The 20,014-nt window shown below is 47.1% G+C and overlaps 2 protein-coding genes across 6 annotated transcripts in view; both read left to right on the top strand.

Moving 5' to 3' along the window:
- The window catches only part of PIGQ (phosphatidylinositol glycan anchor biosynthesis class Q), a 35,766-nt gene extending 19,674 nt beyond the window's left edge, over positions 1-16,092 (top strand). For all 3 annotated transcript variants that reach the window (XM_080353731.1, XM_080353729.1, XM_080353730.1), the window contains exons 7-11: positions 14-125; positions 2,554-2,634; positions 3,638-3,752; positions 6,847-6,908; positions 10,828-16,092. In XM_080353731.1, the coding sequence (XP_080209857.1) occupies positions 14-125; positions 2,554-2,634; positions 3,638-3,752; positions 6,847-6,908; positions 10,828-10,980 (523 nt within the window). In that variant the 3' untranslated portion in view covers positions 10,981-16,092. The remainder of the gene's footprint in view (positions 1-13; positions 126-2,553; positions 2,635-3,637; positions 3,753-6,846; positions 6,909-10,827) is intronic.
- Positions 16,093-16,849: 757 nt separating this feature from the next.
- The window catches only part of RAB40C (RAB40C, member RAS oncogene family), a 32,973-nt gene continuing 29,808 nt past the window's right edge, over positions 16,850-20,014 (top strand). For 2 of the 3 annotated variants that reach the window (XM_080353811.1, XM_080353813.1), the window contains exons 1-2: positions 16,850-16,957; positions 17,131-17,440. In XM_080353811.1, coding sequence (XP_080209937.1) covers positions 17,287-17,440 — 154 coding nt within the window. In that variant the 5' untranslated portion in view covers positions 16,850-16,957; positions 17,131-17,286. Of the gene's footprint in view, positions 16,962-17,130; positions 17,441-20,014 lie in introns of all 3 variants that reach the window. The other variant, XM_080353812.1, reaches the window with a different exon arrangement.

Here is a 20,014-nt window from a genome sequence, read left to right as displayed (position 1 = left end):
TCTCTTTGCTCAGGCTCTACTGCCTGAAGATCTATGGCCTGTCATCTCTCTGGCGCTTGTTCCGCGGGAAAAAGTGGAATGTCCTCCGTCAGCGGGTGGATTCCTGCTCCTACGACTTGGACCAGGTAGTGTTGCAGTGCCCAGGGCTTGCTGCAGGATGCTGCCCGTGGGCAATACGATCCTATCCTGCTTCAGCTAATATTGAGACAGAAGCCACAGAAGGCTTTGTGGTGCATGGAAGAAGTGTGTGCCATGGCACTCTGCATCCATGGCTTTTCATCCAAATGCTTGGACTCTGCTGTTCTGCAGCACCCCTAAATACTGTGTGTGTTCAGGGGGGCTAATTCTGGCAAGTGCTGGGCACCTGCAAGGCATCCTGCTGAACTTCAGTGGGTGCTGCAGATGCTCGCAGCTCCTGGAGCATGGGAGAAGTGGGTATGGAGGAGGGAGGCAATTTAAAAAGTGATGCCCAGCAGTGTTGCCACAGTAACAGACGTGCCAGCGTTTCTATTAAAAGGCCCTGTTTCATTCACGTTGTGCTGGAGCCTGGCCCACACATTCTCACTCAAGCAGCAGAGGCTGTTTTTTTGTCAAACGCTTATTTTTCTTTTTATTTTCTGAAATGCCACGCAAAAGTTCAGCAGAGTCATGCTGGCAGTTGCAAACATCACTAAAATAATACAATAATATATGGTAATCTCCAGGGCCAGTGCCTCTCTCTCCAATGCAGCAAATAACCTTGAGCTTCTTACACCACAGAGGAGGAGCTATTTTTCTGTTTCTTTGGTGATGGAAAAGTAAGAGCCTCCGTGCCAGGAAGGCGATTTGTGTCAGGGCTTGGTCCCTGTGCACTTTGAGGAGAATTGGTTTGGCACTTCAGGCTTCATCCTGCTGCTCCAGGGACCATTGGGAATTATGTTGTTGGCCTGGGTGGGAAGAGACGTTCAAAGCAGACCTTAAAAGACTTTTGGAGATGTTAAGCAATGGCAGTGGAGTGACAGAAGAGGGAAGAAACAACTGCTGTGAAGAGGATGAGTTGGGTTATGATCTATTTCTGGTGATGTACATAAATCTGGGATGTTGATCCACCTCTGTGACAAGACTGTCTGGGTCGTTTTCCTTCATAATGTCCTGCAGCCATAATCTCTTTTTGCAGAAATGCCAGTGCCCTGTGTTCCTGTCACCTCTGCTCTGGAAGTGGTGACTGAAAATTGAAGAGTCAGATCCCTATTTGTCAGAAATCTGCACTTCTCCCAGCTGGAATTGATTAAACTTACACCAACTGGGCTGGACCAGAATAAAAATAACTGTTTCTGTGGACAGTGGAGCTAATGACACCTGCTTTCCTATGGATTTTTCTCCTTCACCCTCTGAATATCTCTCCCCCTACCCCAGTGCCTCCAGCTTCTTTCTTTCTCCCAGTTTCCCACTGAGCAAGAGGCAGAAGTTCTGTGGCTGGACTGACCATCCGGCCACTGATGCTGGGAATGTTTATCAACCAGATTTTGTCAGCTCTTACCCAGCTGCTTATTCTTCTAAAACAAGGAGGAACAAAAATACTTCTCAGTTCTCTTCCAAAGTCCCTACCTGTTGTGGTTTAACCTGGCAGGCAGCTGAACACAACACAGAGCTGAACACAACACAGAGCTGAACACAACACACAGCTGTTTGCTCACTCCCCTGCTTCAGTGGGATGGGGGAGAGAAAAAAAAATAAACCTCATGGGTTAAGGTAAAGACAGTTTAATAGGACAGAAAGGGAAATAATAATAACAACAGTTATCATTATAACAGCAATAAAAGAATATATAAAACAAGTGATGCACAATGCAACTGCTCACCACCGATTGATGCTCAGCCCATTCCCAGGCATCGGTGCCCCTGGCCATCTTTCTCCAACATATGATGTCAAATGGTATGGAATATCCCTTTGGCCAGCTGGCGTCAGCCGACCCGGCCGTGCCTCCTCCCAGCTCCTTGTGCACCTGGCAGGGCCTGAGAAGCTGAAAAGTCCTTGACTACTTAGCAACAACTAAAACATCGGTGCGTTATCAATATTATTCTCATTTTAACTCCAACACACAGCACTGTACCAGCTACTAGGAAGAAAATTAACTCTACCCCAGCTGAAACCAGGACACTACCAAATTTCTGCTTCTTTGTACCCTTCCACATTTTTCTGGTAAAATCTGACCGATGTCTTTAAAACCTGTGGGGACTGGGAGTGGACAAACAGCATGATCATGTGAGTCTTGTTTCCTAAAGAAGCTGGTCTGAAATAGGAAATCGTGAGTATTGTCTATAAAGGAAAAAATGCTGTCAGGATCCAGCTCATTTATCTTTCCAAACATACTCCTATAATAAGGAGCCTTCTAAAAAGGCCCAGTGAGAGAAGTAGTACTGAAAGTGTTCAAAGTAACAGCATTCTTCACGTTGGCAGTAAAAAAAACACATTAAGGAGTCTTGCAAATTTTCCTTGTCTTACAGATTCCTTTTCTTTTTTTTTTTTGCTATTGCATGGCTAATGATTGATTATGTTTCTTTTTTCCCCTAGTTATTTATTGGCACTTTGCTATTTACGATCCTGCTGTTCCTCCTGCCTACGACTGCACTGTATTATTTGGTGTTCACCCTGGTAAGATGTAACCCTTGCAGCTAGTCATATACTGTCCTCAGAGATGTTCAAAGTTTCCTAATCATTTGCTGTCATCCACAAAGAAAATACAATACTCATCTAAGTGTCCCAGGAAGGGTTCTCACACAGCCCATGTAGGCCAAGCAAGTAGAATTCAGGTTATGTGTTTGTGCTTCTCCAAAGGGAATTCCCAGCAAATCCCAGTCAGCAGGACACGCTGTTCCCCTCTCCTTCACTCAGAAGTAATTTCTAATCTTTCCATCCCACGTCTGGGTTGATGGCCCCTCTAGTTTGATCCAGAACTTTTTTCAGGAAATTAGCTTGCCGTGTTAAATGCTTTCAGCCAGGCTTTGCTCTGAGGGTTGGACTTCTTTGTTTTTCTTTTCTGCCTCCAGTCTGACCAGTCTTCTCTGAGGCCGGTCTGGAGCAAAATTTTCCACAGACAGTGGCCATCACATGGTTTCAACATCTTTTTTGAGCCTCTCTTTTCAGATGAGCTTGGCAACGAAAATAAATGCGGTGTGACAAAAGAAGGTGCTTTAATCAGGGGACAGAAAACACAGAGCAGGAAGCTCATTTCTGCCTGCTTTGCTCTTGCTTAGATGTTCTACACATGGTTTCTTCAGGTAGAAATAAGCTACTTCAGTTCACTGTTGGAGGGAGAAAAATTTGCAGTCACTGATGCACAGTGATGGAGTTCACTAGAAATGGAAGCCTGAATTCTCCCTTCCAGGCCGTGCTGTTGAAAGTGGAACAGCTCTCGTGTCCTTGCAGGTCGCGGCCTCTGCAGCTCTAGGGGCTTCATTTCAGTTACACCCTTGAGCTAAGATTGTCAAGGAACCTCACACAGGGTCTGGATCCCCAGCACTTGTAGACATCAGGCTCACTTTGAGAGGCTTCGGCTTAGTGCACAACAACGTCAGATTGCACATCAGCTCATGAATTTGCAAGTGTTGCATTTTCTGTTTCTCAAAGATCTTCTTATTAAACTGTTTCTTTGTAGCTCCGTTTGCTGGTAGTGATTGTGCAAGGCCTGATACATTTGCTGGTTGACCTGATTGACTCGCTGCCCCTTTATTCAATCATCCTTCGGCTCTGCAGATCCTACAGACTCGCGGGTAAGTCCTTCAGCACTGCACCTGTGGAAGGTCAAGAATTTTGCATTATGCATTTAATTTTGATGTGATGGGTAGCTTCTGAATAGAAAGATAAGGTGGCGGGGCAGGAAAGAACCTAGGGCTCAAGTTGTGCGGTTGTCCATATTGTTAACCAATTGCTGCAGGATGAGGATGTCAGTCAAAAGTATTTTGATGCTGAAGCAGGATCAGGAGCATCATTACAAAGCCTATGGCAACTAGAAGTGATATCCAAACAAGCACCGTACAAATGAGTTCACTTTTAGGTCCAGTTATTGTGTACCAGGTCAGGTAAAGGTTCTGAGAGTTAAACAAGCTGTCAGCTTTGGGGGTCTGGGCTCTGAAACAAGCCAAATTACAAAAATACTTAGATCTGCTGTTTCAAAGGGCTGGATATACAGTGGCTGTGAATCGATGGAGCTGCTTCAGTTCTGTGCTGACATAACTGAAGTCCTGAGCTGAGGTGTTTGGATTAATTTCAGAGTTCTGGGCAGGTTTCAGATAATCTCTCTGGTTTTGAGATTGATCTGTCACCATTTTGAAACTAATCACAGTTTTTCCACTTTTGCTAATCATCAGCTATGTCTGGCATTAGAGTAAAGGGTCATTCTGAAATGGGTTTAACTGTCAGCAGCTATGGTTAATCTGGTTAAAATCAACCAGATCTAAATTATCATCTCACATCCATTTAAAGAGCATGCAGCAAGAATTTTAAATATAAGAAGGAGCTTGATCATCACTAAACCAAGCCTAGTCATCAAACATAGAGGAAGCTTGAGGCAACCGATAACAACTTTGACTGTTGAACCTATGCCAGGTACAATTTTGGGAAGGTAGAGCCATGTTATGAACTCTGTTCGTTTTCTATGTGTGCTTTCAGCATTCATTTTAATGAATCTCCTGGTAGAAACTTCAGGGCTGTCTTTGGAGAATGGGAGGTGCTGCTGAAGAAAATTGACCCAGCAAACAGCAGGTCATAGTGTAAAAGGAAATCTTGTTGCCACTGAGACATCAGGCCATATATTCCCATCAGTCTTAGGTTACTTCTCCTCAGATTTGTCCAGCCAGCTCTTCTGCAGGCAGAGGATTGTCTTCTCAGTTGAGTTTGTTACCTGACTTACTTTCTTTGTTGGATATTTACTTGCTTCTCTTAAACATTTTAATAAAGAGAACACTGCAGGGCTGTGCTGCCTGCAAGATGAAGAGGCATCTCTGAGAATTTCTGCAGCCTGTGTTCCTGCCCCAGCAGAAAAACATGTCATTGGAGTGGTAACAGATGGAGCAGTTGAATCCAATTCAAAGGACTGTAGAGAGTACGCATCACTTGGTGTCCTCACTGCTTAGGTTTTGCCTCCCTTTTCAGACTCAAAATTTGGATAAGACATCCTCTGGCATATGTTACGGCAGGTGATTTTACAGGCACCATGAAGACGGCTCTGCCAACATGAATGGATAGCGTTTGCTATCAGCAGTGGTTCAGTTCAGTTCAGTTCAGTTGTGGCATCTGGCCTCCAAGTTCTTTGACTCAGTTTTTGAATTGACAAAGTATTATACCAGTGAAGCCGAGGTCAGAGTATAGGAAAAACCCATCCGCACACCAGAAACTAAATCCATATTTTCTTTCCACACATCAGAAGTGAAATGCTTTGGACTTTAAGAAGCCTTTTGCAAATACATCGAAGCTGAGTCCTCTCCACGAGAGTTCTGTCTGCCCAGCATGAGCTCAAGGGATGTCACCTTGTTTGGGATGGGTACGCTGTGATGTTGATTTAGAGTGTGAAGTAAAGCAGAGCAGTGGGGTTCAGGGGTCTCAGACTGTGTCCACACCCAAGTCACCAACGTACTGTTTGATCATGCACAGATCAGTTCATTTCTCTACTTCTCTTATCCTCTTGGCCAATACGTAGATACTCACATCACAAACTTTGGGGCAAGTTTTGTCACAGTTCTGTAGAATCTGTCATGTCTCAATTACTGGAATACAAACAAGCAGTGAGCTTGCTTTAGTGCACTGTCATGTGAAAGAAGGCAAATGGGTTCATGTTCCAATCTCTCTCGTGCTGTCAGTGATGCTGGTGTACAGAAAAAGCAGAACCCTGAGCTCTGGAGTTGGCTGACAATCACGGATTGGTTTGGGATTCTCTGCTAGAGAGAATAAACTGGGCCTTCCTGCTTTTTCTGTGAAGTGAATTGCTCAGACTCCTGAGCATTGTAGTAATCTATAGGCCATTCGAAAATAAATTTGTAGCAGATCACTTCATTACTCCTGCCTCACCTTCTTACCTCTAGAAAGGAATAATAGGGGCACACTTGGCTAGTACAGGTTTGCAGAAGATGGATTGGTTTTATTTTTGTGAAGTGATTTAACATCTTTCAAATGTCTCTCTAGTCCTAGTTGTTACCTTTGTTTGAAACATTGCATTAAATGTTCATGTGCTGTATGTCACCACTGGAATCCAAAAACCTTCCTATTCGTCTTTCAAGTAAAGTATTGGGAATGTAGTAAGACCAAGAGGAAATATAAAAGTGACAGGTTTGATGTGGTTAGTAGTGTGTTAAAAACTTACAAATGCTGGGATTAATAGGCAGCGATTGCTTTGAAATGTCTTTAGTGCCTCTGGGCCATCCACTTTCCTCCCTTAGTCTGTAACAGGGAAAGCTTTGCACAGGTGCTGTATCCACATGAGCACAAATTAAAGGTGAGTTCTCTGCCTGCTGTTAACATGGAGTTCCCATTCTGATGGAAGTTTGGGAAAAGAGATTTTTCCAGTCCATCATCATCAGGTCTGGCTCTCTGATTTCTAGATTTTGGACTTTCTTTAGAACTGCATTTTGAAGCGGGAAGTCAAAGGGTGCTTTTAAGGGAGCTAAGAGAAATACGTCATTTGTAATTACCTTTTAAAACACTATAGAGAGAATCTGTGCTTCCTGTTGAAAGTGTGTAAGGGTTCACAAATCAAGAAAGGTTGAAGACTTCGTTTCTAGGAAATTGATGCTCAGCCACCAGAGCTGAACAGCAAATGGCATGGGCTTTTCTCCAGCTTGGATTTGGTTTCCTTGTTTTGTTTCTTTTCAGCTGGTGTGAAGTTCAGAGTCCTTGAGCAGCAGGATGGAAAACCCCTTCGTCTCCTCATGCAGGTAAGACACGTGCCCTCTGTGATGTTTTCTGCTGTAGACTTTGCCTCAGACTGACCCCAAGGTCCTTCTCTCTTCTGTAGCAGTTGTGAGACTGATCCCACTGAAAGACACCACTTAAAAAAATTCAGCTGTGAAATGCTGAAACAAGGGAAATACGTTGCAATGACTGGCTGCTGCTTTATTTTCAATACCCTGCTTGAGTCCTCTGTGTAAAGAAAATGCAGTGTCTTGTATGGTGTGGAATGAAATGTGAAAGATGAGAGAAACAAGGAGCTCTGTTACTTCTGAAGCTGACTTCATGTCATTACCACCTTGCTTCCTGGCTCCATGCAGCTTTGCCTTAATCATTGCTGAACACTGAGAGAAGCAAAAGAAGACAGGTAAACGGTCCAGAATGAAAGACAATTAAGAGCTTGTAAAAGATGTTCCCCTCCAGATGTGCTGAAAAGCCTGAGCTGCTCCATGGTGCCAGCTGGATGAGTGTGTCCATGAGACAAAAGAGAGAAGTGCCTCCTGTTATTCTCCTGAGTTGCTCTTGCAAGGTGCATAGAAATAGTTTACCTGTGCTTTTGTAATCTTGCATTTCACAGAATCATAGAATTGTGGAATCATAGAATGGTTTGGGTTGGAAGAGACCTTAAAGATCATCTTGTTCTAACCCCCTGCCAAGGGCAGGGACATGTTGCACTAGACCAGGTTTCTCAAAGCCCTGTCCAGCCTGGCCTGGAACACTCCCAGGGATGGGGCACGCACGGCTTCTCTGGGATGCCTGTTCCAGTGCCCCACCACCCTCATGGTGAAGAATTTCTTCCTTCTATTATTCTAAATCTACCCTCTGTCAGTTTAAAGTTATCACCCCTCGTCCTGTCACTACATGCCCGTGTAAAAAGCCCCTCTCCAGCTTTCAACTTCCATGCTCTGTCATCAGAAGGAATTTTTTTTTCCCGAAAAGATACAGTATGATGGTATCTGCAGAGTTCTCACTATTCTTTCAGGAGTGATTGTGAAATTTCCATTTCCTGGCTTTGCCAGAGAACTTCCATATCGTACGGGTGCTTTTCTTGCTCTTTGCATCCTAGGAGGAGAGTCTGACAGGAGTGTATAGAATTTATAAAAGACTTTTGGACGCTGGGGGTGTGCATGGAAAGGAATTAACTGCGGCTTCCCAGTTCTTTTGCCTTTTCCATCACTGCTCCATCCCCAGCCCTTTTTCAGTGAGGAACCAGCACACCAGCTAGCAGCGATTTAAAAGGGAATCCCTTCAACAGATGTCTTGTAGGGCAAAACTAGCATTTCCTAAGCATGCTGCCTTCCCAGTTACTGTGTTTCAGTAGCGTAGTGGTGTAAGAACCAAAATCTGTCATTCTCTGTGGCCAGAAGACTCCATTAAAAGGAAACCGAACACCAAAGATGAGGCACAGGAGCTTTTGAGCATAGAATTTGGCATCAGTGTGTTTGTGAGATAGCTTTTCCAGAGGAAAAAGATCATTACTTAAAGAGCAGATGCAGTGAGTCATATGAATATGATGAATTTTCCTTGGACCACTGCAGAAAGGTCCTTCTGCTATCTAGAATATAGCATGTCATCATATCCAGAGGTGGAAGTGCTTTAGTGGATGTCTCTCTTGGTCTTCTGTTCAAATAATAATGAGCAGAGAGTCAGTAAATGCACTTTTTTGCTCTGTTTGTGCTAGTGGAAATGAAAAATGGGCTTGTGTCAGAAATCCTGCTGAATATACCACTTCCTGATAGGTCTTCTGAGAGGACAATCTAAAAAGCCTATTCTTGAGCGACATACTAAGGTTCTTATTTATGGTACATGATGATGTTCCTTTCTAGAAACTTCAGAGTGGCTTTGTCCCGTCCCTGTGTGGCAGCCCTCTGGAGCCACGCTTGGTGGAAGAAAGACTGTGTGCACATAACTATGCCTGAAACAATTTCAGCTGTAGGTGACTGATACATTCACAGCTGTCCTTCGGGGCACTGGTAATGGATTAGATATCAATAATGCTGGTTTTGAACATTCACATTTGACTTGTGGTACATCCAAGTGATTATTGTTTTATTTTTGAGATAGTGTCAGTGGAATGCAAAGTCCAGGCACAGGCAGGCAGAGGGCAGGGGATGATATTTCCATTCCAAATGCTACTTCATTTTCTCCAGGAAGTCTTACATAGCTCAGTATTTTCATTAGTGTTTAAAATCCTTTATTTTGGTATACAAGGAAAAATACTTCTGGCAGTGTGGCTCAGCTGAACCAATAGCCCGGTGAGAAGAAGACATGGTGGGTTTGATTCATCTGTGTACCTTCTGCTGGAAGTGTCATCATTTGCAGCAAGTGCTTTGAAAAGGGTTAAGCAAAAGAGAGAGGGAAAAGTGAACAGCTCCATTATGAAACAAAAGATGTAAATTATATAAGGGTATATTATAGCTTTGGACTACAGAAATTGCATAAAAGGAACTCATATTGCCACTTCCCTAATAAATGGTTGTTTTTGTTTTGCGTGTTTGTTTCCATTTATAATAGGAGAAGCAGATGCAGATATTGCACTGGGCGTAAAACCATCTCTTATTTCTCAGTAGGCAAGTGTTTTTGCTCCATATCACCACTCCGCCCAGGGATGATTTTCAGCCAGAAATGTTGTGTCCAAACCTTCCAGCCCACGTAACTAATAGTGAAAGGAACGTACACTGTGTATCTCCCTTGTGTAGCAGCAGTGCCTATCCTCCCCCAGCATGTTTTCACTTACAACATACTGGTTTGCCTACAGCTGAGGAAATGGGCAGAAATAGTTACTCAAGTTTTACTGTTTGTTTTGGGAACAGGTTGCTTTGGGATTTTTTTTCCCTTTGGTTTTTTTTTTTAGCTAACCATGCATGACAGCAATGCATTGAGGTTGGTTACAGTCATGCAGAATGTCCCATAAATGCTGTGGTCGATCCTTGGCCTTTAGGCAGTAGAACGTGTTTGAAATATGAGCTGTATGAATTTGAGTTAGACATACGTCAGGTGGTATGAGCTCTTCCATAGCCTGACCCTTTTTCATGCATCAGATCTTGGCCAGACTGGATCAATCCTTCGGACTTCACCTGTCTCTCTACCCTGAAATGCTTCACTAGAATGAGATTTTCCAAGGTCTAATCTGTTTCTGTCACCCCTTACCCAGCTAACATGCCCGTGTGCCTCCCCTGTCTTCCAAAAGGCCAAACCAGCAACTTTTTCATCATAATCAGAGGCCACAAACTTTTGTAGGCAGAGACTCCAGACATGGTCATTCTTGGGGTGGTGTTTGAAATCAAATTTTAAAATAATGAACTCAGCCAAGCAGACTTAATTTAAAACAATGATGAGAAGCCCTGTGTGGCATCGTGTGGTATGTGTCCTGTTGTGCTGGGACTCGATTCCACTGGGTGGATATCAGGTGATATCAGGTTTAGCTTAAAGCATAGCTGAGGGCTTAGCACATTAAAGCAGTAGGCCCATAAAAAGTCTGGCTTAACAAGCACATTATAGAGGAGCTTAGAGAGTCACAGTGCAGCCCCAACAGAGTATCACTGTCTGCGGTGGGAGACACACATCCCTCCAGCCACTGCAGCCTAATGCAACAAGCGGCAGTTCCACACCCTGTGTAATGAGCATCACTCTCAAATCCTGCTGGTGCTTGCGTCGGTTTCTCTGATGGAAAATTATTCTAATAATACTCCTTGCCAAGCTCAATTTGTGTATGTTTTGGGGTGTTTTAGAAGGCTAAACAGCTTTAGCCACCCAGAGGGGGATTCTGATGCTTTGTGGGTAGCAATATTGATGTTTTAACAAAGGCTGGTGTTATGCAAAAATTGCACTTGCCTTCCACAGCTGCCTGTGTTTTTTGCTACAACACATTTTCATTGCTGCTGTTCCTCTTTCTTCTCTTCATAGATCAACCCTCTGTCCTATGGCAGTGTGGTACAGACATATAGGCTGCCAACCTACAGCTGTTACCCTAGGGATTCCTGGACATCTCTCTGCAAAAAGCTGTTCCTTGGAGAGCTAATCTACCCCTGGAAACACAAAGGAGAGAAGCAGGACTAAAGACAGCAGAAGAGCTTGAAAGACTTGGTTTGAAAACCATATTGAAACTTAAAGCTTTTGGACCAAAGGAATCTCAGAGCCAGCAGCTGCTGGACTCCTTGAATTAGATTTTGGTAACGTGGAAGGGACTGAAATTTTAAAGGCAAGTATTTTTAGACATTCTTTTTTGACCTTCCCCTACACTGTGTTTGCATAATGTGCTAATAATTATTTTTGAAGCAAAAGGTTAAACCCATCAGTGCCTCATGGAACCAGCATTTACTCTAATCGAGGCTGCACCTCCCGAGTGGTTTGATGATGTATATATCCTTCCGTGTAAGCTCACAGGGCTGTATTAGAACAGCCTTTCAGGTGCTTCAAAGCCACAATGCTGAGGTGCATTCTGCCAAAGGGTACTTTGGACCATTTATGCTTCAGCCTTCAAGCCAGCTGATCAAAACCAAGACGAAGGATCAGCTGGTAGTCATACACTGAAAACTGTACAGCGGGCTTATCTGGGCTCATAGGATATTTATTCTTTTCTTTGTGAGTGGGCGTGCATTCACCCCCACTGCAGCACCAGAGGAGGTGTTAAGCGTAGAAGCAGCGGGGCTGAAGGCCAAGAAACACAGACCGCTGGACATTTGTGCCTATATGGTCTCATCTACAATTTTAAAAAGCAAATAGTGTTTTGGGGAGAGCTGAGCCCTGAGCTGACACCAGAGCCGAAGTGCAGAGCACACAGCCTCAGACCCCAGACTGCTCAGGTTTACATGAGCAGTAAACCAGGCTCTGCCAAAGCTCAGGACTTCTTCAGTTAGTTGCAGTGTAAGGTGAACACAGCTTTGCTGATTCCAGCTCTGTCTGGTGTGTCTGCCAGAGCACTGCAGCAGCCCGGCTTGTTACCCAGCTTGGCCAGCTCAGGGAAGCGTGTGCTGTGCTCCCTTCCATGGTCAGTACATCCCCCCCGTTTCTCGGGACCCAGGTGAGAGCCTCGTCATGTGGTGCCTCATCTTTTGCACTTTCTGATAATCAAGAAGCTCTTAAAGTTATCTCAGATATGAGACATTTAAAGCCACTACTTCCCCTGAAACCGTAGACACATTTCTCTTAGGAGAGTTCTCCTGCTTTGGATACTACCTCCACAGTGCAGCAGTGCTCGGCTTTTTGGTGGCCTGGTCTGACTGTGTGATTTTGATGTGAGTCTTCTATTCCGTGTCTTGGTGAAAGTGCCTCTGTGCACAAGAGTGTGATGTCCCACTGGGTACTTTGTTGTTGTTTAGACATTTACATGCAATTGTTACCCAGAAGTAGGCTGCTTTCAGGTCTGCTAGATCCTCTTGCTCCAGCTGAAACAGGGATGTAGGATCACTGTACCCTGCTGCTATTTTACACGCCTGAAGTGACTGCATTAACTGCAGAGAGGGGTGCTGCATCCTGCTCCCTTTTCCTCTGTCTGTTCAAGCAACCAAGAACAGAGGAGGAAGAGGGGGATGAGTTGTGGCTGTGTTGCTCAGCCCTTCTCTGCAGGGCTGCCTGCACACCCCAGCGGGAGCAGGAGGACACAAGGCAAGGAGCCTCGGCATGGTGCCCTGGACTTCAGTAGCCTTCACTCAGCACTTCCACTGGCAGGATAAGTGTTTCCTGTTCCAGCCCTGTGTCTCAGCCAGGTACTTGGAGCTGTGTCTGAAGAGATGGCTTCCCTGCTTTACGATGTCCCTGATATATTTGGTTTGTCTGTAGCTGCTAAAAGCCTCTTGTGGTATAGCCTCTGCCTCTTCAGTCATAGCTTGATGAGGAGAAAATGAAGCTCTGTAGGCAGGTGCTTGGTCCAGCCATTCCTTAGCAGGCAAACACGGGAGCCACCAAGGTCTTACAGTTTTCTTAAGGTCATTGTGAAGGGAGGCAGCATCATGTGAGCACTGCTACCCAGAGAGGATGTCCTGCTACCTTGTCCAGGGAAGAAGGACACATCAGTGAAGAAAGACAGTGTGGCAAAAGCCCCTCAGCCCTCTCTGCCACCGCAGGCTCTGGATGGGACATCTCTGGCTGCAGAACCTGGAGAGATCTTCACTCTTCTTTAATGATCAGTGCTTAAAACTCATGTACAAATACAGTGTCGTCTTCTCTTGGAATATCAATGCCCAAGTATTTCTCTCCCCTCTAGATGTGAATAACTCCATGTTGTGATCCATTTAATAGATGAATTGTCTGGATAATGTTTCTCACTTCAGCTTAAGTCAGTCATGGAGAGCCATCCTTACCTGCCACTCAGCAGAGCAGATTTACACTTTACTTCCCTCTCATGTTTCCAGTAAAGCTACTAAATGACATTCCCCCTGCTTCTTCCCACGCCTGCTTAGTTTGGTTTACTGATTCCTGTGAGAAACTTCATTATTTTTGGTCTTGTGAAAATTATGTTTCTAATATCCTGGGTTTAAAAGTCTTTTTGTGAGATCAGACAGCTCATGATGGTCCTTAATCATGGCTGTCCTTTGGAACAGTGACCTGAAAGCCCCAGAGACAGCACAGAGCCATGAAAGCCAGTAAATGTGACCTTCCTCTTGGGAACCTGCCAAAAATGTTAGACGTTCCAGTGTTGGGTCTATTTATTAGAGGCTGATACTGACTCTGGAGATGGTGAAATATCAAACTGAGAAAAAGCTTCTCCTCAAACCCTGAGTCTCCTGTGACACGGAGGACCTTGAGTAGCCCAGCTGGGAACTGACAGCCCCTTGTGGGTGCTGTTCTCCTGTGTCATGCACAACTGGTGCCTGAGCTGTCTCAGTGTTCCTCATGCTCAGTGTTCTCCTTGCCTGTGATGGTATCTGAGCCTATGAGTTTCTTCTGCTGGATATTTGCCATGTTTCTCCTTTTCCTTTCCAACCTCTGCTGTGGAATAGTCTTCCCCCACCCTTTTCCGATTCTGCGCAGAGACATTACAACAACTTAGCAGACATCCTGCTCAGGAACATTTGACCTTATGTCATCTCTGTAATTAGAAGTTGGGATCAGCATCTTCTTCCACAGCAGCTCAGACTGTCTCAGCACTGGCATTTCCTCAGGGAAGAGACAAGTGGTAAGGTTATCGCTCTAATTTATCCTCAGGTTCGTATTATCCACATCAGTCCTTGGATGAGAAGCAGTTAAAGATCTCCGATCTTCTCTGATTCCTACCACACACCCCTTACAGCAGGCAACAAGCAGTCTTTGCCAGCCATCATGCAAAGACTGTAATCTTGCAGACTTCTTTTAGTACTGCATTTCCCTATTATTATTTCTTCCACCTTATGTTTCCTAGTGCTGGCACAACACTCAATATGCCTCTTTACATAGGCATGTTTTTTGTGAAGGAAAATTTGATTCACTGCATGCAAAACTCCATCCTAGATAGAAATTCTACCTTTGAGAAGTACTTTCCTTTCCTAACCAGAATAGCATGTGACAATGCCGAAAGGAAATCTCAGTAATTACACTGTGCTGAAGGCTCTGGTTATGGTTTTGGGAGTTTTTCCTCATCCTGCAGCTGGACTGTGCTTTGTTGTGCTGACACATGTGAATATACCATCAGGCCCACAGAAGGAGTGTTGCATGTATGTCTCATCCATATGTTGACTTACTCTCTCAGGAGTGTGAGACAGGAAAATTTCCTGCTTTGTTGTCACACAGGTAGTGAGTTTCTTTCCTTCTGCCCTGTGCTGCTTGATCCTGCTGCCATAACGCTATCTTCTTGCTTGACTCAAGCCCTTATGATTTACTCTTTGTGCTTAGACCTGCACCATCACAGAATCACAAACTGGTTGAAGTTGGAAGGGGCCTCTCAGGATCACCTGCTTCAACACCCCTGCTCAAGCAGGGCCACCAAAAGCCTGTTGCCCAGGACCATGTCCAGGTGGCTTTTGAATATCTCCAAGGACGGAGACTCCACCACCTCACCCTGACAACCTATGCCAGTGCTTAGTCACCCTCAATTTAAAAATGTGTTTCCCGATCTTCAGGCAGAACTTGATGTGTTTTGGTTCATGCACATTGCCTCTTGACCTATTGTTGTGTTACACTGAGCTAGGAGACACCATAACTCAAATCTCTTCAGCTAATTTAAAGATTCACAGTCCTGTGTTGCCTCTGTTCCTGAGCAGTCATATTCAGGGACTATTCAGCAGTCCCTTTGCCTTTTGGGAGGGTATCTAAGCCCTCTGCAGTTAGAGAGGGTTGCCTGCTCATTGAGTCAGCTCCCTGACCTGCTCTTTGCCAGTTTTTCTGGACCTGGTAGCAGAGAGAGTGGAATACGGAGCAGAAACCCCTGAGCTGGTAGCCTGCAAGTCTGCCTGGGTGGGGGAACCGCCTTTGTGCGGTACTCTGAGGCTCTGCGCGGGAAACCGCTGTGAATACCCATGGGACATGCCTGGATCTCAGCTGATCCATCCACATGATGTGAGGCCACAGGGTTTACCAGCCAGTTCGGGAGCTTTCGGGTTGTATTCCACTGTGCAGGATAAACATGTTCAGAGCAATCCAGACCTGATGTGGGCAGCTGATCTGCCATCCTGGGTGAGAACAGTATCACCTCTGCATCTGGCCAGGCATTCTGCACCAGGAGCAGAACAGTTGCTTGCTGGAGTCTGTCCCTTTTGGCTCCCAGCTGTCAGCCTCACCTCCAGTCCTTATCCTCAAACCAAGGATGCTCAAACTCCCCATTTATTGTCTCAGCAAGCTGAAAATGAGGAGAGTATGTGTGATTGTGAATGCTGCAGGTGACAGAATGTAAACCCTTCATTTCCAAATGGGTGACAAGGCACAGGAGCAGGTGGAAGTGGCGGGTGTGCTCCTTGTCTGGGAAACACTGGAGCCAGGGCCCTCACTGAGGGTGCAGGGGGGGCTGCACACACAGCTTATGCCCCTTGTGTCATTTAAACATCTGGCATTGGGGAAATTCACGAGAACTTTGCAACTGTTGTAGTTAATCCTCCTACTTAAAATGTTTTCAGTTTTTAACTAACGTATTAAAAAAAGAGTGCTGAAGCAATTGCAGTTTAATTAAACCTCTGTGTGTGTGTTTGCATGTGAAGTTTGATGTGCTGAATGAAAAGCACCAGTTCATTTTCTCCATGCGTTCACATAAACTATGAAGTGCTAAGCAGGAGCATAGTGCTCATGTAGTAGCAACACTGTTTTAAAAGGTCACCATTCAAAGGTGGCTTCCTTCCCACTGCAGCCCTGATGCAAAATGCAGCAGTCCAGCTCACCAGTCCAAGAGCAGCCCCGGGCTTAGTGACCAGACGTGTTTCCTGCTCATCGGGGCCCCGTTGCTGGGGTCAGGAACTCCTGCAGAGCCACGGCCACGCTCGCAGGGGCGGTGTCAGCGGGTCCATGCGCAGCTGGGACCAGAGGCTCTGCGTGTACCGGCTGCAGATGCTCGTGTTTGGGAGTTTAGGGATGGAGATCTTTGTTCTGCTGTCAGGGGTGGAGTTTTTGGTTAATTAAACCAAAACCCGGGGCTGGCTGCCCAGTCTGCCCTCCCCAGGCCTGCCGCACAGACCCTGGGGTGCATGCACATCCCACCCCCGCTGTAATCTGCACCTGTTTGCTCCCCGCACCTGGGTGCTCCCCACCCGGATACGCCGACACCGGCCGCTGCCACGCCCGCCGGGCCCCCCCGACTCGCTATCCCATCATGCTCTGCTCCGGCAAGCCCCGCGCGGCCGCGGCCGTTCCCCCGCAAGGCACGCCGGGACATGTAGTCTGCAGCGGCCCCGCCCGTCCCTCCGCCGGCACCGCCCCGCAGCCCCACCCCTCGAGAGCCCGGAGGGGCGCGTCGGGGCGGGGCCGACTTTGACGGACGTGTCTTTGAGCCTATGGGAGCGGCGCTACCCGGTGCTGGGTGGGTTCTGCCACCGCCTCTCCGTCGGCCCGGACGGGCGCTGCGCGGCGGCGCCAGGCGGTGGCTGCGCCCGTGGTGGCGGCTGCGCGGCCCGGCCCCGGGTGCCCCGGCCGTGAGGTAGGTGAGTCCGGTGCGGCCCGAAGCGGGGGCCCCGTGGGGCGGGTTTGGACCGCGGGGCCTGGCGGGGCGGCGGCGCATTGTGCGGGCGGGCGCGGGGCCTTTGTCAGCGGCGGGGGGCGCTGAGGAGCCGGCGGGGCCGGGCTATTTTCTTCCTCCTCCTCCCGCCGCAGGTCCCCACGCGTCCCTCGGCGGAAGATGCGAGGCGAGGCGGAGGGCCGGCTGTGAGCAGCGGCGGGGGGACAGGCCTGGCGCTGTCCCCGGAGCGGGGCCGGAGCCCCCCCTCAGGCCGGCGGGCGGCGGAGGATGCGGATCGGGCCTCCTCGCCGATGAGAGGGAGGATGGGAACCCAGGGCAGCCCGGTGAAGAGCTACGATTACCTCCTCAAGTTCCTGCTGGTGGGGGACAGCGACGTGGGGAAGGGAGAGATCCTGGAGAGCCTGCAGGACGGGGCCTCGGAGTCCCCCTACGCCTACAGCAACGGTAAGGGGGCGGGGGCCGGAGCCGTCCCGCAGCCTCGCCGAGGGAGCCCGGGCCGGGCTGGGCCGCAGCTCCGGCATCTCTGCGAGAGGGACCGTGCGAGGGGTCACTGCCCGTGGGGAGGGACGTCTTGGTTTGCTTCCTTCTTTTGTTTTTTTAATTAGCGTTATTATTAACTGGAAGCATAGTGTGGTTTATCAGGGGTCGTGCTGCTGGCAGCAGAAAGGCCACGGCAGTTGCTTAAAATCGTAAGGATCTGCAGGAGGATTTGGCTGGAGAGGCAGCGGAGGGGTCGGTGCCTGATGTAATTCCTGGATGCGCGAGTCCCGCAGTGCAGCTGGACCCTTCCCAGAGAGAGCTCTGCCTCGGCACCCTGCTCAAAACCCAGCTGATTGCCCATGCCCAGGACTGGGCTGTACCCAGAGGAAGCAGAGTCTGTAACAAAAGAACAGGAGCCTTATTTCCAGGCCAGATCTGCTTGCTCTTGGTAGCTGGCTACCGTGAGCGCAGCTTGGTTGGTCGCCTCCCGCAAACATCGAGGTTTCTAATGGAGCCCATGACAGACCATTAACTACAGTGTCACAAGACCATAATTAAGAGCCAAGGAGTGGCGCTGTGTTATTTCCTGCATCCCCTCGCCGCAGTTAAAATGTAACACAGCCTGGCAGGGTGCAGGTCCTGGGGTGGTTTTCAATCTGTCATCCTTCCCTGCAGCCTCCGTGCAAAATAACGTCCCCAAGGGCTCGACAGAAGCGATCCCATTCAGACCCTGTGTCATCACCACAGCCAGCCCCAGGGCTGGGGCAGGTGGTGCTTAGTTCTGCCTGTAAGCAAGATTCTGAGGGAATCGGGTGCTTCTCCATGCTCTGCATTGAAGCTGGCTGAATTTAGAGCGTAAAGGAGCGGCGTGTCTCGGCTCCTGACTGTGCGCTCCATTCTCAGAGCTACTACCAGCTTTGTAGGAGCTGATGCAAGCGCTCACCTGCTCCACAGAGATTTGCAGGGAGGCGGTGACTCAGAAGTTGGGCTGCTTGTGAAATGAGAGCAGCAAATTCTGGAACTAGAAGGTTGTGGTATCATTTATCTTCTTGAGTGTCTGGCTAAGCTGGTGCGGTTTGCCTTCAAGGAGATACTTCGCACTTTTAAGCTTCCCTGAAGAGAGTTTGTGTCTCTGAAGAACCTGCCTTATCTGGGAGCTGCTTCTTGTGCTTAGTGTTTACTAAGCAGAAAGGGATGAAGAGTGTAACGGGTTTGTTGTTTTTAAGTGAAATGTTAAAGTTGGAATTGTCTTCTGATATAGATGGTTTTGACTGTTGTTTTGATGCAGGAGTAATAAGTACAATTGCTAAGTGAGTGTGTGATGGGTTCTTCAGTATATACATAAAACACCAAGAACGCTGACTTTGACTATCACTATAAAAGCTTTGTCTCTGTACCTACAATTTCATTACAGCCAAATATCACCATCCTTTTTTCTAGGAAAAGATCTCAGGGAACTAGTATTTTCAGAACCTTCCGTCATCTTCTGTAGGCAGTCAAACCCACTCCTAATTAGAGAATTAGGTCACATACTGTTTTTTCACAGTAATACATGCTCTGATAGTCTCTGCTTCTGTGAATTTACGCACCTTTTAGATAATCAGATGGAGTAGCTTTGAAATACGAGTGTATTTGATACTGCTGGTATCCTGATAGCCTCAGCAATCAAATTCCCTCTGTCTGGCACAGTTGGGATGTGCATAGTGACAGGGCACGCTTCTCCATCAGCATGCTTTCACTCTGCCCTGACAACCATCCCTTGACACAAAAGCACTTTGGTTTTGTGAACAGCTAGAGACTCCTTTTTGACACGTACCTAATGCTATCCCAAAACTGCAACGGTGGAATGTTATGTAGTGGTTCTGTTTGTACATCTTTTACATGTGTGTCATCCTCCTCCTCATCCCTTCCCAGACCACACATCCCCATGTTTGAAACAAGTTTTGTGTCTTTCACAGCTAGTTTGATCTGTCCAGAAAACAGAACTTGTGTTAGCGGTGTGAAATGGAATATGCTTTAGGTTGATCTTGTGTTTGGGATGTCTTGTGTCAAGCTCAGATTCCCAACCTCCTGTGTGGAGGGGTAAAGCCATGGTGCCCATGCCCTCTGTCTCATTGAGGTCTGCTGCTCTTAGTGTGTTGGCCAATTGTAGCTGTTTTGACACAGGTTTTTGAAATGTTTTGAATGTTTTTAACTTAATTGGACTTTTGCTTTTTCTTCACCAGCCACAGAAGACCCTTAATTAAGCCATCTTACTAATATTTTGGCAAAAATGTGGGCTTTTGAGAGGACATTATTGTTCTTTCTTCTGGGTTTCTAGTGTTGTCCTCCTTCCCAGCTTTCACGTAATCCACTCCCCGAACCTGCAGTGGTGGAGTGAGGGTGTCAATCTCAAAGCCCCACCACCACCCTTAAAAGCCAGAGGACCTCACCCAGGAACCAAAAATCCTTCCTTTCCCTCAAATGCCCTCTCCTCCCAGCACTTGCTCCTTCTCCCGGGGTACAGGAGAGAGCCGCTCTAGCCCTGTGCTATGAGCC

The sequence above is a fragment of the Nesoenas mayeri genome (genome assembly GCF_963082525.1).
Source record: "Nesoenas mayeri genome assembly, chromosome: 15".
In the NCBI taxonomy this organism is placed as follows: Eukaryota; Metazoa; Chordata; class Aves; order Columbiformes; family Columbidae; genus Nesoenas; species Nesoenas mayeri.
The sequence above is the reverse complement of the archived record's forward strand: the minus strand, read 5'-3'. Positions and strand labels throughout refer to the sequence as shown.